A 27,958-nucleotide genomic window follows, 5' to 3' on the forward strand; every position below is an offset into this window, starting at 1 on the left:
CTAAGCCGTTCAGGCGGGGGAGAGGGGCGGTGCTGGCCCTGCCCCTCTCCCCTTGGGCTGGCTGCCACTGCCCGGCAGGGATGGAGGTGTAGACGAGCAGCAGCATGCTCCCACACTGACAGCGAGGAGAGTCTGCAATGAGGGAAACACCCGGAGCTCAGCAGCAATGCGGAGCGGTGCAGGGAGCGGGCTGCTGAGAGCGTGTTCCTCCCGCGATGAGACGCAGAGGTCCGGAGAGGCGGTGTCGAGCCGGACGGGACATGAGGGCGGCCTGGATCCTCACCGTGAGCGCCCTCATCGCCGCTCACACTGCCGGGGGATCCCCGCTGCTCCCAGACCCGGAGGTAATGAGTGCCACAGAAGTGACATGGTTAAAAGCGGCGTGCATGCGCACAGAGGTTTTATTATATGTTGAAACTAAGCAGATTATGATTAAGGAGGAAAAAGAGCTCTTGTGTAAAAGGATGTGACCTGTACTTGGTCTTGAAATCAGTTTTGAACAGTGTCAGGGTTCGACATGTTTTCCATCGTTAACTCACCAGAGATTTCTGTGTATGTTGGTTGCTAACTTGTTATTGCAGGTTTTTGTGTTGCGTCCGACACTTGTTGTTTTCACATTTCAAACTTTTGCTTCACTGGCCCTCTCCAGCAGGACTCCCTGACAGGAGAGAATCCTTCCTGGTAAAATAACGGATAGCTACAATTTGACTGATAATCGGTTTGAGTTCACATAGATCCTCCTAAACAACTTCAAAATCATTCTTAACATTATTTTATGACGAAAATGTATTAATTGTAGGCCTATTACACACATTTAATTAAATTGGATTCAAGACCAATAGATTGTGTTGCTTTTGATGCAATGCTCCTAAATCCTACATTTTTTTTCAATGACCGTGTAGTCATGAAGTTTGAGAAAAAAAAGTTTGCGTGGAAAAATAACAAATTTGTGTAATTGTCCTTAACCATGAGCCATGTTATCACGCAGGATGGTCTCTCCCCGTCTTTGTCCATGACTTGTGGAAAAAAGATGAATATACACTTCACATGCACAGACCAGAAAGATAAAACATGCTGCCCCCTCCATCAAATCTGCAAGCAAGAGAATGGTTACTACTACACCACTTTAAATATCAAAAGTTTGAATTCTTTATGGGCTATGCATTTAGAAGTATATTTGCTATACATACTATATATACAGAAGTAATTGACAAAGACATGTTGGGAATATTAAACATGACTAACATCAGAAATACATATTTTGAAGAAATAATGGTTAATTTTGCAACCATTTAAATTTCTATACACAGATGAAATAAGGGATTATGTCCTTTTAAAATGACAACAAAGCTATTAAAACATTTTCAAAAAATCAATCAAATGAAGCTTCTGTTGAACTATTAGATGGATTTCCCTGATGACTGAATCTGACAATACATTCTTTCTTTCAGAACCTGAGCAAATGTAACATAAATGTATTTCTAGGCACAGAGGAAAAGTAAATGCTGTGTTGTCTCTGTTTTTTTATGCCATGTCAGTCTCATAGCTGCATATAGACACAAACAAGGGACCAACCCCACTTTAATAAGAAAAAACGACTATTTTTGGTGGTTTGAGTTTTTTTACAGTGATAATTGCTGCACATATTGAGGACCGCACTAGTTTAATTGGACAGTTGTCTTTGCAGGTCCTCCATAGGCTCCACGTTTTCTTCTTCAAATCTGTGTAAAGACCACAAACTGCAGCATCAGTCTATTCCCACATCTTCACTCTTAAACTTAGATAAAAAAATACTCAACCTTTCAACATGTGTAATGGGACAAAGGGACATCTTTTGTTGCACATTCCTGTTTGCCATGCACAGCTGTCCTCTCCTCAATTTTAATTTCCATCCCACCTTCACAACATCTGTAATCATAGCTGCTCCTGCTGTTGTCTGAACACGAAACCTGCTCCATACACGTAAAGATTGCAGTATTAAACCATCAACATGACTAATCTGAAACCACAATGCAACAACATCTGTTGTCATGTCCCCCGTTGGCTCATTTCTTGTTTTACTGCATTTTATAGGTGTTCCTCTGAACTTCAGAACTGCTCCCGAACTCCTATGTCTGCATGAAATTCTTGTGGAATAATAACTATGAATTTTCAGGGACACCCCAGGGGTTTCTTTCTCCTATGGGTGGTCCACATGTATACATCTGCTCTAGGCAACCTACAGCAGATGCAGCACAAATGGAAAATTATCTTTACACCTTAAAAACTTTTCTTTTTATTCTCACTGGGAGTTTTGCCTCTGTGGGGATTTACCCACGTGTGTTTTTATGAGAAGCATGTGAGATTGCTGGTCTGAAAAACCTGCAGCTATTTGTCCAAAATGACTTCATGAAATGTTTTTCAACAGAGAGGAAAGTTGTTGATCAAGAAAATAAACTTTTGATCTGGAGTTTTCTGATGCATCATTCACAAGTATGATTTCATTTGCAGGTTTTTCTGGAGAAGTTCGGCTACTTGCATCACGACAACCACATCCACAATGCAGTGGAGGTGCAGTCAGCCATCCGGTAAGGGATTCGGCTGTTCTTCACCTCGTTAAGCTTTTTCAGCCTTATTTCTCAACGATGTCATCCAAGGTCCTAGAAGTGTGATATGATTTTAGAACAAAGTGAGGCGTGTTTGTTTCTTTTTATGCTCTGCCGGGCAGAGTTAGCTGGTTCAGTGTGTTCACCTGGGGGGAGGGTGCTGTACGTCAGTGCAGGGCAGTAAAACACACCCTCACCTCTGCACTGGAAAAGCTCCCCTGAACCCTCTCTGAACCATGCAGGAATTTAAAGAACCTCGCCCTCTGGCCCATATACTGACTGTACTGTAATGAAAACGGATTGAAAAGCCTTGCTGGAGACCTACACTGAGTGTTGCGTTAGTAAGCATAGAGTTTGTTAAATCCTCATCTTTCATATCAAGCCATTTCAAACATTTAGAACACACTTGATGTGTGCTCTGGTTGATGTATTGCTGCATGTCACTGGTAATTAACTAAAGATCATATCCACAGGTCCTCCTCCAAAGAGTCTGCCATGTTGCACCACCATCACTGGCTCTAAACAGAGGGTCTTAATGTTTTTACATTACCTGGCGATCAAGAACCTTTAGCTTCACTTATAGGAAATATATCGTCCATCTTTACATACAGAAAAACAGAACCACTGACAATGTTAACATGACTTCATGACAACAGAATCCCCGATCAGCTTTGATGCATCTGGTACAACTGACTGAGAACACAAACATCAACATTCAATAGATCTTTAATTGCTTTGAAACAGTAAAACATCATATTGTTAAATCACAGGAAGTATTTTAAATTCCTCGATGTAAAAAGCCAAATGCTTGATCAGCAAGTGTTTCATAAACAAGTGTTTCCTCTCTGCAGTGACTTCCAGTGGTTGTCCCGGCTTCCGGTCACAGGTGAACTTGACAGCGCCACCCTGAGGCAGATGACAGAGCCCCGCTGTGGGATGTCGGACGAGGGCAGCCAGCAGATCTGGACAAAGAGAGTGAACGCCATCTTTACCGGAAAGAGGGCCACAGCAGGGCGGCCTCAGAGCCGCAGGAAGCGCTATGCCACACAAGGTACTGTGTTTGTGAGGCACCATGTTTGTATGTGGGTTTTTGAGTTAGTGCATCAGAGTATGAACGGCATCCTAACGTCTGTGTAAAGCAACAGATAAAAGTCAGTGTGCTGTAAGTGGAGGTTTGTGAGGGGTGTCGTATTGTGGTGAGGTCATAAAGAGAGAACAATTAACAGGGAGTGTCCACCTTTGTAAACTGAAGCAGTAGATGGAGCTCAGGGTGTCATTAAAGCTGAAGGAGCGTCTGATGTGGCACATGTCTGCCGGGATGATTCCTGCTTTTAGCCTCAATTACACACGTAAAGATTTCAACCTCAGTTTTGCACACTCGTCTATCTTTTGAGAAAGTCCTGAAAATTTGACCCACTGGACGAACATCAGGGCTTCACCAGACAACAGCAAAATATCCTCCAACTGCAGCACCTTCTAAATCCCCACAAATCTTTGTAGCTGGTTTATGTTTTGACCGGTGTGGTCACTTTTTGGATTGTTCCCTCAAATTTCCCAAAAATCTTGAGGTTTCCACCAGATATCAGGAATTATCCTAATTTTCTAATCCAACAAACACAGTAAAACATTTATCATCGAGCAAATCCCTTCAATTTGACTTTGCTAACAACAGCAGGATTTGAAGTGTTTAAAAGCTCAGCCAGATTTCTTGCAGACTCCATGAAGTACTGTAATTGAGCGCAAGGTCCCGCATTTATCCAGCATGCTCTTCCTTGACGCCTCCCCTCACCTGAACCCTCTGGAGATTTTCCTGACAATCTCTTGCTGCGCTCCTCTTATGTGAAAAGACAAAGTGCAAAGACAATTTTGGGAGTCTGCAGTCATGCTGTGGCTCTGTTAGGCTGTAATGACACATCTTATGTTCTGTGTTAATAAGAATCAAAACTTATTAGATTATTCATTTCCTCTTGAATGTAATTTCTATCCATAGGATCATGACGAGCATCACAAATGCTGTGAATCCGTCATGTTTGGATGCCAGTGTAAGTTTGCACAGCCGGGAACAACACTTGAAACCAAAGCTCCATTGTTTATGTTGTTGTGTCACTGGGAAATCAGAGAAGTAGAAGGTGACGTAACGACGTGGCTCTAAGGCGGCTGCAGCCCGTGAAAAAGCAAACCGCCTCTTAAAAGGTTCACAAGTTGAACCAGCTCTGAACCATGAAGCATTAAGACTCAATTAACTTTGGTGAAAAGGTTCAACAGTGAACCAAAGTGAGGAATCGTCCACCGTCAGAGACCAGCTGCTGTTGTGGCTGAACACATCTCAACAGAACCTGGTGGAAAGTGTCTAGTTTTACATGGAGCTCTGGATCTATTCGTATCCTACTGTAGTGATAGAGGCTGATTGCTAGTTAAGCACAGTATGTGTGCATGTCTTTGGTGCTGTCACTCCTCATGTCTCTTCTGCAGCCAGGAGAAGGTGGTTTGATTTCCACTCCCTCCCTCTCTACTTGTGCCTCCAGCAGCCTCATGGTGTGTGAAGCCTCCACATTCCTCCCTGTCACTGACGAGGTTGGCTTATGTTCAGGGAATGCAGCTGTGGCTGACGTTTGCCGCTGCCTCTTCATGTCAGTACCTGACATGTTCCCTCTGGTAAACACATCCATGATTGTCTGACTGGATGACACTGTTTGCCGAGTCGGCCGTCCGGCTGTATCTCAATGGCCAGATATCTCGGTTTCTTGCTGAGTGACTGACTGTCTGGCAGGATTACTGCCTGTTCTGGAGAAAGAAAACAACCCGCTGTCATTATTTCAGTCCCAGACATGACAGGCGGCAGTATTACTTCACAAAGAGCGGCGTTAATGGAAGTTACATTTACACCCTCTAGTCAAACCGCTTTAAGATCAGGCTTCACGTGTCCACTGATGTAGTTCAGCAGTGTGAGCACTTAACTGTATTGAACTGCTGTGTTTGAACTCAAACATCAGGTTGCTTTGTCCTTGAGAAGCAGCTGATATGTTTCTGCCTGAGGCCTGAAGACGCTGACTGAAGAGTTTCATGTTTGGATCAGACATTTGAGAGAGTCAGAGACGGAAAACTTGCATTTTTTCTAGTTAACCATTCATTTCAGCCAGATTCTACCAGGCAGGGCAGTGTCTGTCTTCTGGTTCATCACAGATATACTGTATCTCCACTATTATAAGATGGGCTATCAAGACATTTTGCACGGATGATCCTTGCTCTAAATTGATGGGTGGTTCCACAAAAAACAGGTTTTAACTCAACATTTGGTTATTTAAGAATCAGAATCACAGATATCAATACCAATAGTTTAATTATTAATCTTATGTGATGTCATGTAGCAGAGACCCATGTCTCATGTTTTATTGGGGGGTGCACAGTGGTACAGCGGGTAGCACTGTGGATTAAGAGGGTTCAGGGTTTGAACTACTCTGCTTCTGCTTGTTCTTCCTGCGCCTCTGCAGCTTTTCTCCCACAGAGCAAAGCCAGGCTGGTTCGGTTAACTGGCAACTCTTGATAGCCTGTTGGTGTTGTTTGTCAGGTTCATCACCTGTGATGGGCTGGTGACCTCTTGCCAATGTCAGCTGGGATTGGCTCCATCCCTATGTGACCCTCAAAGAATAAGCGGTACAGCCAATAGGTGGATGGATCATTAATAGAATAAAGTACCACCAAAGCCTTGATTGTTACTATTTTAATTATTTAAAACATGGAAAGTTAAGTTTAATGGTAAATATGAAATGTTTATTGTGTGAACTTAGAACTAATGTGGTGATGGTTGTGCAGAATAAGCAAAGAAGACGAAAAATAATTTATATTCACGCTTGTACCTTTTTTGGTGGTGGTACGTGCCCACCCAAATAATTAAAGTACCGATGTGCTGCCTGACAGACGCTTCATACTAAACATGACTTTGTTTCAGTAGTTTATTTCTATATCATGTGATCTGTCCACTTATCCATATAGTTTCACCACTTTTATTTCTGTTCTACGGCAAACCGTCACTGTCTCATGATTAATGCTGAATTGTCTGAGCAGTTTGTCCTTGACACCTGACAGCGGCTGCTAAATGGAGCCTGTTTATTCGCTCTCAGCTGTGGCGTGATGTACTTTGGTGTTAACATGGCTTCCTCCGTGCTTCATGGAAACTGAAAACAGTCCTTGACTTGTGGTTGAATCTAATGGTCGGTTCCCACTGATATTTACAGAACTGACATTCCACCGCCCTCGTCCCAGATAAGTGCTATAAGTGCGATAGGTGTTTGTGTGTGTGTGTGTGTGTGTGTGTGTGTGTGTTTCAGAGGTGTGCTGTTGTGAATCTGTGCCCTGTCTTGCCATTCTACAACACATTGGACCATTTATTGTAATTTTACACAATGTCGGCAGCGTGAACATAGAATAGAGCTCAGTGTGTTTGCTCAGTAGAGCTGCAATGATTGGCCAATTTGATAATCAAAATGTAACTGGCGCCTATTACGATAACTGATTTGTTTTCTAAATTCCTCAGTTCCAGTTTTAGATCAAATGTCATTGGTTGTCAGAACAAGTCATGCGATGACGCCAGATGGTCTGTCAGTCTCAGCACCACTTTGGTCCAGACTGAAACAACTGGATTTTTATGAAGTTTAGGGACTGACTATGGTTTTCAAGCCGTAGACTGTGTGTAAAGATAGATGACAAGTCAGCCCCCTAAAATTGAATCCAATGTGTACATGTTTCCATCTAGTAGCTTGTTGCAGTAGAGGTCATAAGCCTCCTCCATATAAGTGGATTGGACATGGACCGAAGTAAAAAGTCAAAGTATTAAAATAAAAATGGATTCTGTCATTTTCGGAAGTTCTGTAGCAACCGTAGCTCTATTCCCAATTGCTGCTGAGCAGACTCTGGCTCCAAATGTATAAAATGGCAGTGTTGATACTGGGGATATTTTGGCTTCACATCTAGATAGTATATACAGTATACATATATATATATATATATATATATACCATCTATAAACAGTCTGCAGTCCAAACTATTAGAGGCAGCTGTCACTCATGATGAGGAGCTTGGTCATCCATGTTTCATTTCGGCCTCCTTTTACTCGCTTTGTTTCTGCTGTAACTTCTGCAGCAAACAACGTATGATGAAGGAAAAACACACTAGCTACTGGTCTCATGTAATGGATTATGATTATGATTATTCATTGCTGTTTGCTATGTAACATGAAAAAACTTTAATAAAATACCTTATTCGTGAACATGATTTGCGCCTGAGTCATGTCAGGTTGGTTTTTATCAGCATTGGTGGTGAAAACAGCAACTCCCATGATCCCACGCTGCTTCACAACATCATCAAACTAGATTTTTTGATGTTTTTTTGATTGAGAGACCCCTGGTGGCTAAAATCAAACACACGCAGACATTGTTCAAAGTAACCTTAGCAGACAGAAACATATCTGTGTGTGGGTGTGTCAAACGTCCTCCTCGACACCAGCTACAAACATCTCCCTGCACCTCCACAAACAACAACTGCAGCTATATCAGCTGATCTCAGTCACTTCCTCCTGTCTGTGATAACCCACCCTCCCTACACTGCTGCTATAGAGGACATCATGTTAATTGCTTCCACAAGGGAAGTCATGGAATGTTTTGTGTATTGGACTTCCTGGCTTCCCCTGTCGTCCTTGGGGGCCCATTACTCTGTGGCGGGTGGTCTGGGATGGAGAGAAGGCGCCTGGGCTGGGCTCTGCTGAGAATACAGATCTGCTCACATCATGTGACGACAGGCCTGATACAGTGGTAAATCTGGGAATGAGAGTTCAAGCGTCTCTTTGAGTTTATTAAGGTTAAATTACATGTAAAATCAGACTTTTACTGGAAACTGCAGGTTGACAGAGACATCACTGCTACAGTTACAATTACTTTGTTTAATGAATGTAAATCAGTGAGATGATTGTTATTCCCTCTACAACTATAATGATTGAGTGCTATGTCACTTCCTCTTTTACGATCGAATATTCCTTATAAAGAACAATACCAAAGACTTTATATAACTCAAGCTGCTGCTGAGCTAGAAATTCTGTTTGTGTTTACTCACACAGAAACACACACTCATGCCAAACCCACTTTTTAATGGCTCCAGATATTTTCCTGTCCCAGTGGTGCTATTGAGGTCTTTTGGTTTTTTCACAATATGTTGCACATACCTCTTGTTTATCGCTCTCAATTTCCACATGACTCTTTGCTTTGTTATTATTTAGCTGAGCGCAAACAGCATTGAAACAGCTCAAATGTGACTTACGTGCAGCCAGACTGAGGCTGTAGTGGTGAAACGCAGGCTAGTGTGCAGACCTCCCACTCACATTTGTCCTCCACGTCCATCCGACACACATCGACTGCAGTTTTAAATATTTTGACAACAGCAAGTGTGCATGATTTATGTTGCCACTTTATGGTTAAGCCTCAAACGTGAAAGTATGTAAGCTATTGTCCTGAGTCATCTCAAATGTAACTGCATGAGTGTCCACTAAGTTTTATTATGGGTGCCTGACATCTCTCGGTGCTGTAGTTTAGGCTGGAACAATTTATCGAGAAAAGTTTTCCGTTTTCATTTCTCCATTGTCTGCCATGTTAATTTTTGAAAAAAAAGTCAGAAAGGAGAAAAACAGAAAAAAAATTCTAACTCGCTCCCACGGTCTCATTTCTTAACTCTATGTGTAATACGGGCAAAGTCTTGGGATTCTCACGGTGTGTTTATTTCTCAGATAGGACTTATAGATTTTGAGTTAGAAGCATTTATTTGAGGGGCCTCCGGAGCTTCTTCATCTCTCTAAAAAGAGGTAATCAAATCAGTGAGTATCCATAGCAACCCCATACACACGCAGAGGACGAGACTCCTCTTTAAATTTACTGATTTCAAATGTTTCACCAAACTCTGCTTTGGCCTAGTGGTTAAAGCACTTAGATCATGTGACGTGAGACTGGGTTCAAAACCGGGTGAGGACGGGAGCTTTTGTTTCACTTTTTGACAATTTAAATAAAAATAAGCCCCCCACCCCCCCATAGTCACTTGATAATACCAGGAAACATGTAATGAGCCTAGATTTTCAAAATAAGGCCCCCCCCCCCCCACCCCCGATACTAATAGGATGTTACCAGGAAACCTGTACAGAGCCTAGTTTTTCAAAATAAAACCCCCAGATGGTTATAGGATGTTCCCAGGGAGCAGGAAAAAGATTGGATTTTCAAAATAAAATGCCCAAATAGTTACAGAATTTTCCCAGGAAGCCTAAAAGACACTGGATTTTCAAAATAAAAAACCTACATAGTTACAGGATGTTCTTAGGAAGTCTAAAAAAGGCTATACCTTCAAAATAAAATGCCCAAATAGTTACAGAATGTTTCTAGGAAGCCTAAAAGAAAATAAATGTCCTGGATGATGACAAGACCTTACCAGGAAGCCCGAAGGAGGCTGGATTTTCAAAATAAAATCCCCAAGTAGTTACAGGGATTGTATTGCAAATTGTATTTGTAGAGCCTATATTTAAAGATAACTTGAACTTGTCTCATCCTGTGTCCTTGACCCTCAACAAGAGTGAAGAAAAACTACCAAAAAACATATTAATGTAGAAACCTCAGAGAGAGCCACATTTGAGGGCTCCCTCTCCCAGGATGGATAGAAGTGTAATAGAAGTTGTGTGTAGCAGAGCACATCAACAAAATAACAATATTTACAATGTTGGTCAGAACAGACTACGTCTAACATAAATGTTGTTGTGAGTCAAGATTTATTCAGATTGCTACACAGTTACATCCACAATATCATTTCTCATTTATTTACTTCCCCTAACAGAAAACAAGTAAGATAAGTGATGCAGTAAGAATCTGCTTATAAAATAGAAGGGGAAGCTGCCTGTCGCAAAAACCTCTTTCTTGTCTTTAAGAGACTTTATTTTAAGATTAAGATTAAGGCTTTATATTATTTATTTATATTTATAATTTATGTGATATAAGAAAAAGCTCTAGCGCCATTCTCGTTTTCTTTTCTGGAATGATTTGGTTTCACGGTTCAATTTGTTCTGTTTTTAAGCTTCTGTTCTGTTTTATCTTAAAAACCTTGAGCTGCATTTCATGCCATTGATCCTCCATGCCATTGATCCTCCATGCCATTGATCCTCAATGCCATTGATCCTTTCATGCCTTTGACCATTCATGCCTTTGATACATGATACTTTACCTTTGACATTGTATGGTCATGAGGCTCATTAGCAGAGGCACAAAACAAGAGAAGCAGATTTTTTTCTACATTCTGATCCGCACATATTCAGAAAGGAACAAAACCCAACAACATGCCCTTCCTGACCCTTGGTGTCCTTGTAGGCACCGCAGTTACTAAAACTGTGAAGAGTTTGTTTGACCATTTCCTCCCAACTGGAGAGAGAATTGTAGCAGCACCCATGCTAACCACCGAACTGCCTGAATGGGAAGCTAATGTTGAAGAGGCAGAGGCCAATCCATTGGCCGCTGCAGAGTCAGAGCCTGCAGCTGTGTCCCAAGTTGCTGCAGCTTTCAATAACGCTGCACGCGCTGTGAATAAGGCTGTAGCAGAACTGACAAGGACCTGCCCCGCCTCTATTTTTTCAGGTGATACAGCGCCAATGGAAGAGACCAGTGCTGCAGCTCTGTGCAAACTTTCTGAAGCTGCAGATGCTCTCTATAACTCTTCAGTGGAACTGCACCAGGCCGGTGATGATGCTGCTGTGTTTGACACTGCAGTGGCTGCCCTCAACGCTACAGCTCTAGAGGATGACTCCAGTGCTTCAGCTGTGCTCAATGTGGCTGTAGATGTGTACAGTGCTGCAGATGCTTTGCACAAAGTCACACTAGCATTGGATTGGACCAGTGCTACAGCTGTGCGCACCTTTGCTGCAACTTGGCACAATGCTTCACTCGCTATTTACAAAGCTGCAGCAGCACTGCATGAGGCCAGTCGTGCTAAAATTCTGTTTGGTGTAGTACAACCGGATGTGAACAGTGCTGCAGCTTTGTCACCCGTTGCCACAACTGTTTGACGGAGCAGATGATAGCTTTGGACTTTTCATCTCTCGATGAGACCAGTCCAGCACAATCCCAGGAGGATGGAAAATGTCAAATAAGAAATTAAAAATTAAAAAATTAAAATTGAACAGTATCTGCTTAGTATCCTTTTTCTTGTATATACCAGTAGCATTGCACCTCTGTTGATTCACACCAATGTTTAAATTTACAGAAATTAAAATCAATTCAATGCATTTGTTTAGCACCATATTACAACCTACATTATGTCAAAGCATTTTGGGGGGGGGGGGCATGACATCACCATGCCATTGATCCTCTAGTTGTAGCTTTTATTCAGTATCTCACTATCTTAAACCATCTGACCCGTACAAATGCTTTTATAGTGCACAACCTTTTTTAAGGAACATTTTTTAGTTGTTACTGCAGTGAAGGAGGTTCTGTCGTTGTGTTACTTTGTGTATCGGTCAAAAACCCTGCCTCCTCAATGTTAGCAGATGGGACGGACCAAACTTATTCAAAATGTCCAAGTACTTGTTATATACTTTTGTGATGATGGCTTTTTTCATTTTGAGTAGTTCATGTCACACTGACTTATACGATAAAAGGTAATTTTGGTTGTTTGGTTGTTTCTTCATCAATCTGTTGTCAATGTGGAAAATTTAAAGGACACGTCCATAGAATATTAATATATTTGTGACCACAACATGTTGGAAAAATCTTTGAGTTAAGAAATCTGAGATACTTGCAGAGATGATTGAACTCTAAAATCTTTTTTATTTAAAATGTTTTGTACCAACTCTTTCACCAGCTCGGTCCTCTCTCTCACACTCCAGCCTCTACAGCTGCGTCTCCTTAAAGCTCCATATTATCTAATGATTGTTTCCTGCGAGGCGGCCCCTCCGCCTGTCTGCTTGTTGTGGATGTGTGCCGCATGTTTCACAGCCTGTGTGTGTGTGTGTTTGTTGTTGTTTCCAGATTGCAGAATTGTGTTATCGTGTGCATATATGAAGAGATTAGAGTTGTGTAAAATTAAAAGGTTTGAGTTGAATTCCCCCTCTTCTCTCTGTCCCTGAACTAATGTGAGATATCGAAGTTTGCGACACATGTGATTACGTCTAAGTTGAGAAACTGCACACACATGTTGAAATAAACCGTTTAGTCAAGCATGTACTCAGATCGCTGTATAGTTCACCCAGCTGTGCACTTACACATGTAACATCCTGTCATCTTGGCTCGGGCCTGTTGGATGTGATGAGGGTGTACATCACCTGCTGTTTGGACTTATAATACAGGATATGTAAGAAGTAAACACATAACCACTCCAGTGGGTAATAAAGATCACAACTGTTTGGAGAACAAACGATAACAAAATGATAATTTATGTGACAAACACACTATAAATACAGAGCATGGATTCAAACCAGGCTGCATAAACAGATGTCAAAAAACCAAGGCCTGCAACCAATTATATTTTATTTGACACATTACTCCCATAAAATGAAAGACTTAAATGTTTGGTTTGACACATTACAGCAAAGATTGTTTTTACCTGACAAACAGAAAATGACTTATAAATGTCACTTTTCTGAAATGATAGATTAGGTTGATTCAGATTCACTGTTTCCAACTATTGGTTAAGTTGATTGAAATAACAGCACAAAGGCTTGTTTACAGTTTCCTCTTTGGGTTACCTCTGCCATGACTCACTCACTCACTCACTCACTAACATACAGGAAATGACATGTTTACAACTCTGGAACGTGCAGGATGGATGAACTCACCGTGAAAACCTCATATTATCTTCAGCTGAACATTACACAGTGGGTTTTATCCTTCATCACTCAACTACTTTATTATTATTATATAGTATATGTGTGTTTGTGTTTGTGTGATCTGTAGTGGAGAAGTGGTACAAGCGCCACCTGACCTACCAGATCGTGAACTGGCCTCGGCATCTGTCTCTGGGCTCTGTCCAGCTGGTGGTGCGTGCAGCGTTCCAGCTGTGGAGCAACGTGTCGGGCCTGGTCTTCCAGGAGGCCCCCGAGGGACCTGCAGACATCCGGCTGGCTTTTTACGAGGGGGACCACAACGATGGGGCCAGCAACGCCTTCGATGGACCAGGTCAGTGTCACACACCACACACAGATTCCCGTAATCGCAGATCAATCTATCCGCTCGTATTGATTATGAATAGATAGATAACAAAGGTATGTGTGTATGATGATTGTTGTGTGATAGACTAAGTTGTGTTCTTGTGTGTGTAATTTGTTTTCAGGTCTTAAACCTTGAGACTTCCTGAATAAACAAAGCTTCTGTTTGTGTACACACAGTAATCTGATTACCATGAATTATCAGATTAAAGCAATACTTTGATTACATGCTGTGCTACAACCTGATTACTCTGTACATATTTCTTCCTCTGCCCCGACCCTCAGGTGGAACGCTGGCTCACGCCTTCCTGCCTCGCCGGGGTGAAGCTCACTTTGACATGGCAGAGAGGTGGACGCTGAACGGACACAAGGGACACAACCTGTTCATGGTGACTGCCCACGAGATCGGACACACCCTGGGGCTTGAGCACTCCCCGGTGCGTCACGCTCTAATGTCGCCGTACTACAGGAAACTTGGGCGCAATCTGGTGCCGAGCTGGGATGACATCATTGCGGTGCAGCAGCTGTATGGTGAGTGGATGGTACTTTTCATGGTGATCTGTACAAACCACATGTGTCCTAGTTTGTTACACACTCCTGTACTAGCAGAGTTTAAAATGCATTACTTTAAACTCTTCTCCATATCCAAGGAGACTGTTTCCTTTGTGAAATGGAAAGTGTGTGTTCCTGTGGTCAGGACGAGTGTTAAACATCACACCTCCACAGAGATATTTAAAGTCTGAGTGGTTGAAAAAAAAAACCACCCTTTAGTGGACAGATGACAAACGTCTCCTTGTCTGACCCAGGACCATCTGCACACACAGAGGGAGAATAACTAGAATGGCAGAGTCTGTCGAGAGCTAAAACACAGCATTAAAACATGAGGAAAATCTTTCCAGCAACACATTCAAAGCTCTTGTGAAATAAAGTTCATGGTTATGAATGTGATTCGAAGTCCACAGCAAAGAACAGAAAACATTTTTAGTTTCATTGTTTTCTTGGCAAAAATGTAAAAACCACAGTGAACTGCATTTCAGAACAGCAAATCACAAAACACAACAGCAAATAAGAAAACACAAAAAAAGAAACAACAACAGCAAATAGGAAAACACAACAAATCACAAAACACTAGTGGATAAAACACAACAGCATCAACCTCTAATGGAAAAGGAAAGGCTCTTGCTATCGACAACGCTCGTCGCTGATTGGATGGACGTACTGTTTTGTGATTGGTTGTGTTTTTCTATTTGTTGTTGTGTTTCACACGTCAGGGCCTCTGTGAAAACATGAAATCACAAAGAGTTGAAACATCTTTGTTGGTTGAGTTTGTCCTCGACAGCAGGAGAAGACTTATCAGTTTCTAGTTGCTGCTGGGAGAAGTAGGATTGACCATCAAAATAACACACACACACACACACACACACAGTGTTTACCTGGAGGTGTGTAGTGTCAGATGACTGCTGCAGAGTGTGGGAGCGATACACACATCTTTGTGTGATGACAAATAGAACAGTTTCTGTTGACTGTGAGAGTGTGTTGTCCCTCTTGGCATGTGTGAGGCAGGTTTCCACATGTGCCTCAGCACAGCTCTCTTATTGCTCGTGTTTTTCTCTCAGGCAGCTGCACAAGAACATGTCTGTTTAAGCTGTTTGCTCTGTAAGTAGCTTCTTAACTCTGCGACGGTGCGTAGCTTTGATGCAGCGTGCGACCACAATGCATGAAGTACTTTCCCTGCCGTGACCCTGAGGTGCAGGTGTAAAGAAGCTGCAGAGGGCCGGTCTGTGTCTTGTAGACAGGTGTTGTATTTTCTGTCAGATTTCTGAGGAGTCCCACCTGCTCAGCCTCCAGAAACATCCCGGGCCTCAGCTTCCTAAAATGGTGTTTGTCAGCATCGTGTCCTCAGAGCCTGGACTGACCACCCTGCTGTCTCAGCCAAGCCACTGCTAACACAAACATCTTGTTTTTCAGTTCAGTTACACGCAGTATGGATTTAAAGTATCTGGCAATGCAAAGCAGCAGTTTAAACCATCATAGATCAGTGTGCTGTTGTGTTTTGCTTGCTCAACCTGACAGCTTGTTTTTATTGCTTCACAAAAAGTCCATCCAGGATTCTTCAGCTGATGACGCTCAGGTGGAGTAAAGCAGAGTGCGGCGTGCTTTTCTCCTGTTCGCTTATCGACCTGATTCCCCCCCCACGGCATTCATTTCTGCAGCTGCTCCCCTGTAAATGTCAAACAGCTCCAGAGACAGACGAGAACCACGGCTGATGGAACTGCAGGCGCTGTGAAAACGTTACATCTGAGTGTGTGTGCATGCGCCCGTGCGTGCATGTGTGTGTGTGTCAGAGTTTCATAGTGTTGACATAGTGGGATCTGAGGCAGCTTGAACATGTCAGTCTCCAGACATGATCTGATTTGCTCAGTAATGAGAAACATGAAAACCCTGGAAGCTCCACACTTTACAGAAAACACATGTTTCTGGCTTATTAAAGATATTTCTACCTGATGTGTGTTCAGGGAGTTTAGTGTGGTGGAAGTCTTAAGATCCTTAGGTACAAGAAATAGTAGTACACTGTAACTTACAGTAGTACACTGTAACTTTAAGAACACTTGAAGAGTGCGTAAAACCACCAAGGCTGACACAACCACATTGCCGATATGTGTTTCGCGATCAGACACACCCAGACCATTGTCCAGATCCGTATCCAAATTTCACCTGATCATAGATACTAACATCCTACACATTCCAGATACTGTCCTTCTAAAAGACACACAAACTGCAATGAAACCATAACCTCAGAAGTAAAAGTTCCACATTCAAAAATCATAATTCATATGTCAAATTCATAAGTATTTTCAGTAAAACTCAATGGAGAAAGTGTAAATCTTATATAATTGGATTATTTGAAGCAATTTAACTGAGTGTTACACCCTTTAATCTGCACCAATAAATCATTTTTATTAAGACAATATGTAATTTGAATCAAATCTTTATCTGTTACGTAATGTTGAACATTGTCACACAAACATAGTGGAGATGAAGTATAAAAATGCATGAAATGGGAAAACTAGAGTACAACACATCAGATGTATATTAAATACAGTACCTGAGTATTTGTGCTTAGTAACACTCACAGGCATATAGTGTTTTGTTCTGTATATGAATAGAAGTGGTGAAATAAACATTTATATATCATTCAAGTATTTTACGTGAACAAAACTTGTGTACCTCCTATATCATTGTTGAATGTAAACAGAGTATAAGGAGGGAGGTTTTGTTTGAGAGAAGTCAGACATCCAGCTCTTATCTTACTGCCTCTCTACACACACACACACACACACACACACACACACACACACACACACACACACACACACACACACACACACACATGTATCCAGTTTTCCTCTGCTTCTTGGGTGAGCTGATTTTATCCACCTCCTACAAAAATGTTTGTTCAGCTCCTTGACTCACAAACAAATTGACTGTAAACGCGTCGTCTTATGCTCCAGTTCATCCTGGTTTTCCCGTCATTCTGCCTGTGACTGTGTTTCAATCTTCTCGTCTCATGTGCCACGATTCTGCCCCAAAACAGATATAATAAATATATATATATATATATATATATATATTATAAGTACATTAGTGCGATGCTGTTTTGGTGCTTGAAGTTTTAATAGATTTAAAGTTCCTGTGTGTGCTCACTCTGAATCCTTTGCTTATTCCCTGCACGGTTTGTCTTGCTTCATTTAAATGGTCACATTTTCCGGCCTCCACTGTTTGTCTCATCATTTATTCCCATGCTGTTCGGTTAAAAAAATACTTTGATTACTTTTGGCAAGCATGACAAATTAGACTCTAGCATGCAGGATTGTGTGGTCACTGTTTTAAATAACAATCGCTATAATAACACCACTTCTGTTTGACTTGTCTGAGGCCTTTTCATCTCATCGTTGTGTTTCTTTGTTTTCCCCTCAGGTAAGCCGTCAGGTGAGCGCCCAGTCAGGCTGCCGGGTCAGGTCTTGCACGCAGCCCTGCAGCAGTGGGAGTTCACAGAGCTCCACAACAGGCACAAGACCACAGAGCAGCCTCTCTACTGCCAGGGCGTCTTCGATGCCATCACCATGGGTGCGTTTCCAAATTAAACATCATTAGTGTTATAACAATATAGTTTTTGTTTGTTTTTTTTAAAGTTTATACGGTAGCCTGGTGACCATTTGGTGGGAGCATTATCAAAGGAAGTGTATGTAGGAAAGCTCCAGGTGAGGAGTAGCAGGCCTGTGTGACAGGGGAAGCAGTGTGGTTACATGGTGTTGAATTGAATCTGCTCTTAGAAACTCGACTGTGATGAATGTAAACATGGACTGCTTTTTATGTGTGAAGGTGAAAACAAACATGATGATGATGCACAACATTCAATCAATGGGTCATCGTGCTGAAAGATATGTGATATTGGGAGGGGTTTCCTAACAAGCTCTCCTCTTACACCCCAACATGCGACCACATCCCTCATGGCTGCAGTGCTTGATGTAAAAAAAAAAAAAAAATCTGAAAAATAAATGTAAAACCTGCGGAAGCAGAGGATTCTGTCACTGGGTCAATCTTTTAAAAACTGGTGTACAAAGCCATTTTCAATATTTTGTCAACTGCATTGTGAAACTAGATTGTCACTCAGTTGATTCCATACCACCACCAACGCCCAAGGCTGATGAAACCAGATATGAATTCACTAGATCAGCATTTTTGCTGGGATCTGACCAAATTGCGCACAATCATAAATGTCAGCCCCCTAAAGATCCATGAATTATTCTCGGAGAAATCAACGAAAGTGCTGTAATAGATTCTTCCTGGGGTCGTGCCGCACCCCTCCACAAAATTTCAGTTGAGTGTTGTTTGCGTAATCCTGCTAAATAACAAACAATCCGACGAAAATATAATCTCCTTGACGGAGCTAATCGTGATGAGATGCAGTTGAAATCTCAGTGAAAAGCCTGGTGGACCTCAGACAAGACGTTTTTTATCAAATCTGCTACACAATCAATCTTAACATTAATTTAACCTTTGTGCTACTTTTGAAATGCATCCAGACCAGAATGACACAGTGCTGGTGTTTCGGGGCGGCATGTACTGGACGGTGTCGGTTGAAGGCAGCGTGAGCGGACCACTGCCCCTCCGTCAGCGCTGGCCTGACCTCCCCCCCGCCATCGAGGCCGCTGCCTTCTCCCCGCTGGACTCCAAGTGGTATTTTTTCAAAGGTGCTGCTTCACTGAGCTCATTGATGCCACTCACACTTCCTTTTAAAGACATCCTCTCTAACCTAACTCCATGCATTTGTTAAAGTCCAAAAATAGATTTTTACTGTGGCTTTTTAAGTAGGAAAGAGCTATTTAAAGACATTATACTGCAGCTCAGCCTCAGCTGTAATGGTTTGAGAAGTTTCACCTTTGTGCTAAAGGCTAAAAAATGTCTGAAGGTTTCTCCAAGTTTAACTTTCCCATTGAAAACCAAAAGGCGTTTACTGAATTCACTTATCTGCAAAATGTCAAAGTGTTTATGTGAAACGCAGACTCTCCTGAGGCGTTATTTACTCTCCATAAATCATCTCCACCTTTCTCTCCATCATGTGTTCTCTGAGAGTTGAAGGAGACACTGTTGAGGAGTCGTTGTCTCAAGTAGCAGACTGCATTTCTCAGAACACTGAGCTGCAAAATACTTCTATTCTCAATATCTTTGGAAAAGGGGGATGTTTAAAAAGTCGTACTTTGTCAGGGTCATTTTTATTATTTTGACAGAAATCTTAGTGTAAGTGTGTCGTAAAAGGGGAAAATGACAAAGTGAATTTGTGTTATCTTCCTTTTTTATTTTGTTCTGTTTGTTTATTCTCATGTATTTTGTAAATTTGTAACCTAGTTAAGATAAATGTTGAATTTGAGGCATGAGCTCCTAAAATTATATTTGTTGCATTATAAAACATTTATTGTTTAAAGGTACAGTGTGTAGAATTTAGTGACATCTAGTGTTGAAGTTGCATATTGCAGCTGAACACCCCTCACCTCACCCTCCCCTTCCTAACATGAAAAAGAAACTGCGGTAGCTTCAGTTGTCATTAAAACTCAAAGATGTTTAGTCCAGTCTGGACTAATGTAAAAAAGATGGTGGCCTCTGTAGAGAAATATAAATATAAGGTATTTAAATATAAAGGGCCTTTTCTGGGGTAAAGAAAACTACAATTCATACAATTTAGATGAAACGAACTAGTGGAAACATCACCAGGATTAATTTACATTAAATTTATGCCAATAGATCCCTTTCACCTAAATCTTATACACTGGACCTTTAAGTGTTTTGTCTACTCTGCAGGGAAGCGGATGTGGCGCTACACAGGCAGCGGTCTGGACTCTGGCTTCCCCAAGCAGAGCAGTGAGCTGGGGCTGCCCCGCCACCCTGACTGTGCCTTCTTTTACGCACCTCTGGGTCACATGGTCCTCTTCAAGGGCTCCCGCTACTCTGTGCTTAACCTGCGAACCCTGCGCCAAGAGCCCTACTACCCTCGCAGGCTGACGGACTGGACTGGGGTGCCACAGGGGACCAATGGGGCGTTGACGCGTCCGGGTGGACGCCTGTATCTGTTCAGGGAGCAGCGCTTCTGGAAGTTTGACCCGGTCAAGGTACGAGTCACCAGGGAGGGTCAGTGGGCTCAGGATCTGAGCTGGACTGGCTGCAGCAACACGCCTCAGAGCAATAACATTCTTTGACCAGCAGGTGGAGCTGTAAGCTTGAGATAAAGTGCAATTTGTTGATGTATACTGTAAAATATAAAGATGCTACCGTTTGTTTGTTCTTTAGCCTAAAACCCACATTGAGTTTATATGTTGAAAAAGGAGCCTGGCTCAAACAGTTATATCTCATAGGGTTAGCGCTGACTTGTATATTTTGAAGCACACAGTATTTACACTGCCTGAGCATTATTATTACTGTATATGGTGCAATCATAGCTTTTTATTACAGTTTAGACAATAGAAGGACTGTGCATGCAGATCAAATATTGTTGTGTGAGTCGACATTACACAGCCTTTTCATTTTAAATCCATATGTTGTCCTCCTGTAGTATTTACACACTGACAGAGAAACTAACAGACCTGTACTTGTCCAGTGTCACTAACATAAGATGTAGAAATAATTCACTTTAGCCTGTGATTGTGTGCACCCACTGTGGCCCACTGACAATATGATGAATTCTCATATAATGTGTAGGTAAGTGTAGAACATGTAGGTGGGTCATCAAGTTTGATGGCAGGTAGACGTAAATATTATCACAAAGCTGACCACAGTGTCTATCATAGACTTTAATTAAAGATGGACGACTTGTCTCCTTGTCACTTTTACACCACTGCACTGTTGGTATAAATGTAGATCACCAACTACTGAATTCTAAAAATCCGGTTTCATTATTACTGATTCTTAAACCTTTCCATCACATGGAAACATCAGTTTGTCTATAATTTAACAACATGAAGCCATTTTCTTTAACCGTCTTTAATTCTTGGTCCAAAAGAATTCCTCTGCATCACTGAACATTTGAGACACTGGACATTGTCACAGTTGATTCTTCATAATCAACATACTTCTCTTTTTCCAGTAACAACCAATAACTGTAAACAAATTCACATGTTGGAGCTGCCCTGCACATCCACTGTATCATATTGACCAGTAGCAGCTCATACTGTATATTCACTCAAATGCATTTGATTCAAACACTGGCCACAACCCACAGATTAAGTCAACAGGGAAGGTTTTAACATAATGTGTGTAGGAGACCGAAATAGTGAGAAATGATTTCCCCCCTCACCTAATACAATCTTATCTTTAATTAGACTTGTCTCTAAACACCATTAATCACTGCAATGATCATGTGCACTGCCTTGTGCTGCCATCTGTTGTATGTGATCTTAAGTTTTCACTTAAGATAAACTCTGCTGATCCCTCCGCTTACTGCAGACTTACAGTAATTAACATTTCTCAGGCTTCAGGCTGAGCACACATTAGAGACACCTTACATAACAATGGTTAATATCAAAATATTATTTTGTCTAGATATTTAAAAATCCCTGTCAACAGTGGGCTATCTGTGGAATAAAATAAGAATCTGTGAAAATTCAATGTACTTCACAACAATAATTTGGCCAGGTCTAACCCGTCATGTCTACTTTACAACACAAATACGATAACAATGATCATTTGATGTGCATTTGTCAACAAATGTAATGAAAAGCCATCGAGTTAAAGGTAAAGTTTTGTTCTGCAGTGTGAAGAGTAATCAGATTAAATCAGGTTTCTAATCCTCATCAACAAAGAGCTCCTACACAATAAGATAATCATCTGTTTTAAAGGTAATCTAAATATAAAAGATTTTCTATCTGAGATATATCACAAATACTACACTGGCATTAGAACCCTGACAGTAACATTCAAAACATAACCTTCATGTTAACTATTCACAGGGCTACATGTTAGCACAATAGCTGCACAGATCATTCACTCTTTGAACAGACCGGTCTGATAAAGTAGGATGCTAAACTGTTACTGTTACTGACAAGTCAAACCATTTTAAGAATTCATACATAAAGACCCTCGAGTGGAAATGTAATGCTACAGCTGAACTTTGGTTTCCAGAACACGACATGTCCTGTTTAACTTCCTCTTTTAAAAGGTTTCCCATCTTCTCCATGTGATATGTTTGTAATTGCACTGTGATAATCACCACAGCATGTGGCACAGAGGCAGGATTTTAGATGAAGAACTCATCTACCGGCTCCTCATTGTTTGTGTGTGCTGATAGCAGTGCAGCAGTAGTCCTGTTCTCAACCACAGGCCCTTTGAAAGGACTCTGTCCTAATGCTCCAGTCCTGCTCTTACAACCCTCCCTGCCTCCATTTGTAAAACCAGCAGAGCCCCACGACCTGGAGGGCAGTGTGTTTGTCTGTGGCAGACACTCCCTCAACTCCTTGGCAAGACTCTCGACAGCAGAAGCTCCAACGGCTGCAGGTCTCTCCGAGTGAAGGGTCATTAAAAGGTCTACGGAGGCAGAGCGAGTGATGGTTTTGACCGTCGCATCAGAGCACGGTGAGACGGGAACTCCTGTGTCTACGTTGGTCTCTGGCTCCTCCTCGTCCTCTTCCAGTAGAAGATGGGAGAGCGAGTGGGTGATGGAGGGGCGCATAGGAGAGTCAGGTTGATTGGAGGAGGAGGGTGGGGCGGGGCTGCTGTGCTGGGATGAGTAACAGGAGCTGCCTGGAGGGGTGCTACAGCAGCTTCCTGATCCCAGGCTCTCTGCTCCACCACCTCCTCCATGATGCTTCTCCAGGAGAGGCCTGTGACCTGAGAGCAACCACAGACACAACAAGCAGCTTCAGAAATGCAATGTGCTCAAATGTAATTTTACATACAGTAATTATTGTGTGTGGTCTCTTTGAGTTGTGTCAATTCAAGTTGACTGTAGAAAAAAGGTTTCCTCCACTTTGAGGTCAAATGAAATATGTGTGTGATATGTTTTAATAAAAATAATTGAAACAATTTTAATATCATCTTATAGAAAAAAGTGTAATTACAAGATGACTCAACAGCTTTCTAACTTTTGTAGTGATAAAATGACTGAAATTAAGAAACATAAGTTGAAAAAAAATCTAAACTCTGTGGCCTCTGGGAGACACAGACTGACTCAGAGCTTTAGTAATTGTCTCTGTACCAGTGGTAGTGTCGTCTCCAGCTGGCTCATGCCTCAGGCTCCTGAATCTATGACAAGAAAGTACCGACTAAAGCAAGGCTCAGACTACAGGAATTTTGGGCTGTTTTAACCCAGATTCTGCCCCGAGACTGAGGAGGAACCCACCGATGTTCTGTTTACATCTGCTTTCCCATGAGAGACGTGAGGAGCCATTGTTTTCTAATCTTGTTATGTGGGCATGTTTCCCAGCTTACTATACTCAGCATATTTAACACCCTGTAGATAGAGCTAGCATATAGAGATATAGTATATCTCCTTCACCCGACAAACTTTTGCCTGTGTGTTCTTACTTTGCCTGTGTGTTTGCCAGGGCAGAGGGGTGGTGAGGCTGCAGGGCGACAGGCTGTGGCCCTGTCCCGAGCTCCTGAGCTGCATTCCTCGAGGGGATACGCTGGGGCAGGTCGGGGGGAAAGCACAGGTCAGAGGTCGCTGTGGCTGAGCTGGGGTTTTCACCTGCAGCACAGGAAGACAGGCGGAGAGGGATTATGATTTACACCCGGACTGGAGATTTAAGCATGTTAAGTGACTTTGACAGCATTAACATACATGCCGACATATGGCTTTCTGACAGCTTCAAGATTATTCTGTGAAAGACACTAACCACATGCCTCATTTATTTCATGATCACTGGGAGAATGTTGTAGAATGGATTCTGCTTTATCTAATGGGGTTAGTCATAATGATTTTAATACCAGCTGAAAGATAGATATTATTTATTTTGGGATAATGAAAGACATCAACCCCACCACCACACGATATTCTGTGGTGTGAATAGCATAAATTTGGCTTAAATGTACAGTACGTACATTTGGTGTCATGATGCATGTGAGTTGTCTTCACCGTTCCACCTGACTAGAATCATGTTCACAGGTGAGGTTATGTTTTTACATTACGCAGGAAACAATAAATCAACGCCCATTACAAGTGAACAATACAAACAGTGGGAAGAAAAAAGTGATGACTGGCTAACAGGCTAGCAGGGTTTTCCTTCGTCACGTGTCATTTGCACCAGAAGCTACAGCATCAACAGACAAAGCCACGGGTATGTGAATATAAGATGAGTCAAATCAAACAGTTTTGAGAAACAGTACCAGAGAAAGCAAATACAATTAAGCAGCAGCCACTAGCATATTATGAGTTTCCACTTTATGTCCACTTTATATCTGCGGGTTAAAATTAGTGACATTATCCGCACTTACCTGGAAAAGAACCTTGTTGCCATCTAGGTCTTCAGTTTGCCAGCGTGTGTTGCTGATGGGTGTGCAGGGGTTAGGTAGCAGTGGGACCAGCTGTCCAATTTCATCCACACTGAACTGCAGCACCGCGGAGCTGCACGGCTCCACCCGAACCCCCGGTGACAACTGCTTTAACGCCAGCTGCAGGCACAACCCTGGCTCTGTGTGGGGAGGAGGGATGAGAGCAACAGGCAAAAATAGACAATAGACACAACAAAACTGGAGGAAGTGCAGAGGGACACAGTTTACATGTCACAGTTTTTTTTCAGCCTATCCCAGGATTAAGTGTTCCACAATGACAGACGGTTGTTCAAAGAAATAATGTCGCCAGAAGCGACGAGACATCTGGTGCTTAAGTATCATACTTCAACTCAACGGTGCATGTTAAAAAACCAAGAGGCAATAAAACGTTCTCCTCCTGCCCGACTGCAGCTCTGTTGCTAGACGACAGCAGGGTTGGACGAGCTGGTGATGACGATCATGGAAATCCTCAGTAGACCAGACTATCTAATTTTGGTTTGGCCTTCGCTGCCTAGACATCCCATAAAGACCAAATCTCTGAAGGAGGGCCCTGAATTGGGACACTTCTTGTATTTGACTTTAAGGTCTGTTTCTTTACCAGTTACAATAAAGAGAAGCTCAACAATAAAACATGGGTTTCTGATTTTCATAAGAGAATAAGCACAGCATAAGACAAACATAGCTCTACCTGTGTGGAGCGTGAACCAGCAGAACCCAGCCTTCTGCTCCTCTGCCTGTCGCTGCAGCACTGTCTCATACAGCCGCACAGCATCCTCATAGTTGTCATATCCACTGTACAGTGTCACGCGCAGTATTTCTCCTCCGCAGTGCACCGGTCGAACCCCCCACACAGGCATCCCCGCACCCAAACTATAGAAGTCTCTGCTGGGCAGGAGGTACGGCCGCAGCAGGGCGTTGGCGGGGGAGCTGGCGGAGGTGATGTGAATCCCTCCAGTTCGGTTGCCGCAGCTCTCTGTGTGATGGTACTGCCATGGAGGCCTTTGAAAGAAGTCCAGCACTTTGAGGATTCGCTCCTCGCCGTAGGCCTCGTGGAGGAAGAAAGTGATGGCCAGGGAAGGGTAGCCTGGAACATTTTTGGCAAAGTTTTATTCTCAATCAACCTTAAATAAAAACAGATGCAATTCTGGCAGCGGAAGATCATTGTGGGATGGCATGTTTACACCATGCATATAGTATTCAGTTAAGAGTAACATTTAAGGGAAAGTTTAAATGGTGAGTCTGTAAACATGTCTTGTTTACACATATGGAAATTATTATTTTTCCTGCCTCCTGAAAAGAAACACAGTGGATGTGCAATTAGATTCAGTGTACAAGCATCAGGGCTTTGGATCCCTGCAACTGAAAGACCTGCGACCTGAGAGAATAAAAAACACTCAGAGGACCCTCACCTGCCACAGGGGAGAGGCGAGTGTAACTTCTGAATGGTGCAGCCCTCTCTGACACATGGAAGATGTGGAGGCTTGGGCAGAGCCAACGCAGCAGGCGATCCAGTGTGTGCTGCAGCAGTAGAGAGTCTCCAGGGTTGGCTAGAAGATGCAAATTCACTAACAGGAGCTGCTGCTGCCGCTGTGGCCTGGCCCGCCTGGTCCTGAGCTCAACTGTAACACACACACACACACACACACACACACACACACACACACACACACACACACACACACACACACACACACACACACACAGATCGTAACAGATCCGTTTTTTTGTCATGGATATCAGGTCCCTAAAAAAAAAAGATTTTCATCCCTGGGAAATCTGTGAAAATGTCAAAAACAAAAACCTCTGTCTTGCAATGTTAAAGAAAGTGAAGAAAAACAATCCTGCATCTGGCTCCTGATCTGGATCGGCAACAAAAATGAATGAATTCTTCTCTGACATATACCACATGCTTTCATAAGAGGTTTGTGGTAATCCGTCCAGCGGTTTTTGCACAATCCTGCTAAATAACAGACAAACGAAGGCTAATGAAAACATAACCTCCTTGATGAAGGTAACGTCCCAACACACAGTGAACTGAGCCCAATGTTGATGTGCAATAACACTCCATTGATGAGGTCCTCAGAGCTGTGGTTGTCCCACAATTCATTCCGGTCTACTGCGCAACACAAGGTCCGTTGTGTGTGTGTTGTGCGCAGCAATAGGCTGAATTTAGGACAAATGAGTGATTGAATTTAAAGAGAAGAACTCTGGGCCACAGTGGAGGCATGCGCTCTACTGAGTGAGTTAGGTATTAAATTGCATTGTGGGAAGTGTTTGATGTGGGGTTTTTGTAGCATGAGTTCTACTGAGGACTCAAAGACTAGTTTCTAATCCAACTTCCTGAGAGTAAACAGGTGAATGAGAGCAGAGGTGCTTCAACAGAGGGAACTTACTGCCACACGATGACATCCTGCTGCAGTCAGATCTGAATTGGACACAAAATGAGAAGCACATGAGAGATGAGCTCACAGACACACTTGGCTGCAGTAACGAATCTGTCTCCATCTTGTGGTGCCTGCCCCCTTTTGCTGCCGTCACCATGACAACACATCTGTTGTTAGCTAACTAAGCGTAAGAACTAATTTATGAGAAAACAACATTAAAGGAGCAGCAGCAACAAGGAACTACAGTGAAGTGGTCAAAAGTTAGCAGAGAAGCTAAGCTGCTGGTTCAAAACATCACTTTTCCTTGCGGTTCTTTCTTTGGCTGAATTCTTTTCCATTGTGGGCGAAATAAAACAGCGTTAGCTAGCATTAGCCTCGGAGCTAACGCTTGTTGACTCACTCACTCGCCAGTCTCAGCTCCGGGGTCCACGTTTTCATCGTCGGCTTCTCTTCGACCCCGCGGCTCCTCGGAGCATGGCCCGGTCCACACCCTCACAGGCGGCGGAGGGTTCCGGGCGCAAAGTTCACCCGGAGTTTGGAGCAGCAGTCCGGGCTGAGAGTGAAAAGCATCCCGGCTGATTTCTCTCCTCAGGCTGCTGATGCTAATGCTAACGCTGCTGATGAAAAGACAACCGAACTCTGTGCTGGGACGGTGACGTCACCAGGCAACCGTACACCGTTACGTGAAGAATGAGGCAAAGTTGAGCTCTGTGAGAAATAAACAGTGAAATAAA

General features: G+C 42.6%; 3 protein-coding genes across 4 annotated transcripts; 2 read left to right on the top strand and 1 right to left on the bottom strand.

Annotated features, from left to right (window-relative positions):
* Positions 1-70: 70 nt before the first annotated feature.
* Positions 71-23,379, top strand: mmp28 (matrix metallopeptidase 28). Its single transcript, XM_020095052.2, has 8 exons — positions 71-344; positions 2,491-2,567; positions 3,437-3,636; positions 13,550-13,771; positions 14,086-14,331; positions 17,779-17,928; positions 18,888-19,055; positions 20,161-23,379. The coding sequence occupies exons 1-8, from the start codon at positions 216-218 to the stop codon at positions 20,553-20,555; spliced, it is 1,587 nt and encodes a 528-aa protein (XP_019950611.2). The 5' UTR covers positions 71-215; the 3' UTR covers positions 20,556-23,379.
* Positions 10,839-11,778, top strand: LOC138412085 (uncharacterized). The gene has a single exon (XM_069534766.1). The coding sequence runs from the start codon at positions 10,942-10,944 to the stop codon at positions 11,662-11,664; it is 723 nt and encodes a 240-aa protein (XP_069390867.1). The 5' UTR covers positions 10,839-10,941; the 3' UTR covers positions 11,665-11,778.
* LOC109634519 (protein FAM124B) lies at positions 22,589-27,800 on the bottom strand. 2 transcript variants are annotated; one of them, XM_069534763.1, is made up of 7 exons: positions 27,625-27,800; positions 27,234-27,265; positions 26,250-26,459; positions 25,529-25,924; positions 24,784-24,980; positions 23,875-24,037; positions 22,589-23,178 (listed from the first exon to the last, which is right to left on the bottom strand). In XM_069534763.1, the coding sequence occupies exons 1-7, from the start codon at positions 27,660-27,662 to the stop codon at positions 22,589-22,591; spliced, it is 1,626 nt and encodes a 541-aa protein (XP_069390864.1). In that variant the 5' UTR covers positions 27,663-27,800. The 2 variants fall into 2 exon arrangements, with proteins under 2 accessions (XP_069390864.1, XP_069390866.1); XM_069534765.1 differs by having other exon boundaries at positions 27,629-27,764.
* Positions 27,801-27,958: the final 158 nt, after the last annotated feature.

This window comes from Paralichthys olivaceus, chromosome 11, assembly GCF_024713975.1.
Source record: "Paralichthys olivaceus isolate ysfri-2021 chromosome 11, ASM2471397v2, whole genome shotgun sequence".
Lineage (NCBI taxonomy): Eukaryota > Metazoa > Chordata > Actinopteri > Pleuronectiformes > Paralichthyidae > Paralichthys > Paralichthys olivaceus.

What these genes read in the sequence shown, in the direction of transcription:
- mmp28 (XM_020095052.2), top strand. Translation starts at nt 216, where the DNA reads ATGAGACGCAGAGGTCCGGAGAGGCGGTGTCGAGCCGGACGGGACATG. An exon ending in GAAGCGCTATGCCACACAAG is followed by an intron (nt 3,637 to 13,549) that starts GTACTGTGTTTG and finishes TGTGATCTGTAG; the next exon opens with TGGAGAAGTGGTACAAGCGC. An exon ending in CTTCGATGCCATCACCATGG is followed by an intron (nt 17,929 to 18,887) that starts GTGCGTTTCCAA and finishes AAATGCATCCAG; the next exon opens with ACCAGAATGACACAGTGCTG.
- LOC138412085 (XM_069534766.1), top strand. Translation starts at nt 10,942, where the DNA reads ATGCCCTTCCTGACCCTTGGTGTCCTTGTAGGCACCGCAGTTACTAAA.
- LOC109634519 (XM_069534763.1), bottom strand. Translation starts at nt 27,662, where the DNA reads ATGAAAACGTGGACCCCGGAGCTGAGACTGGCGAGTGA. An exon ending in CAGGATGTCATCGTGTGGCA is followed by an intron (nt 26,460 to 27,233) that starts GTAAGTTCCCTC and finishes TGTGTGTTACAG; the next exon opens with TTGAGCTCAGGACCAGGCGG. An exon ending in CTGGTTCACGCTCCACACAG is followed by an intron (nt 24,981 to 25,528) that starts GTAGAGCTATGT and finishes CTCCCCACACAG; the next exon opens with AGCCAGGGTTGTGCCTGCAG.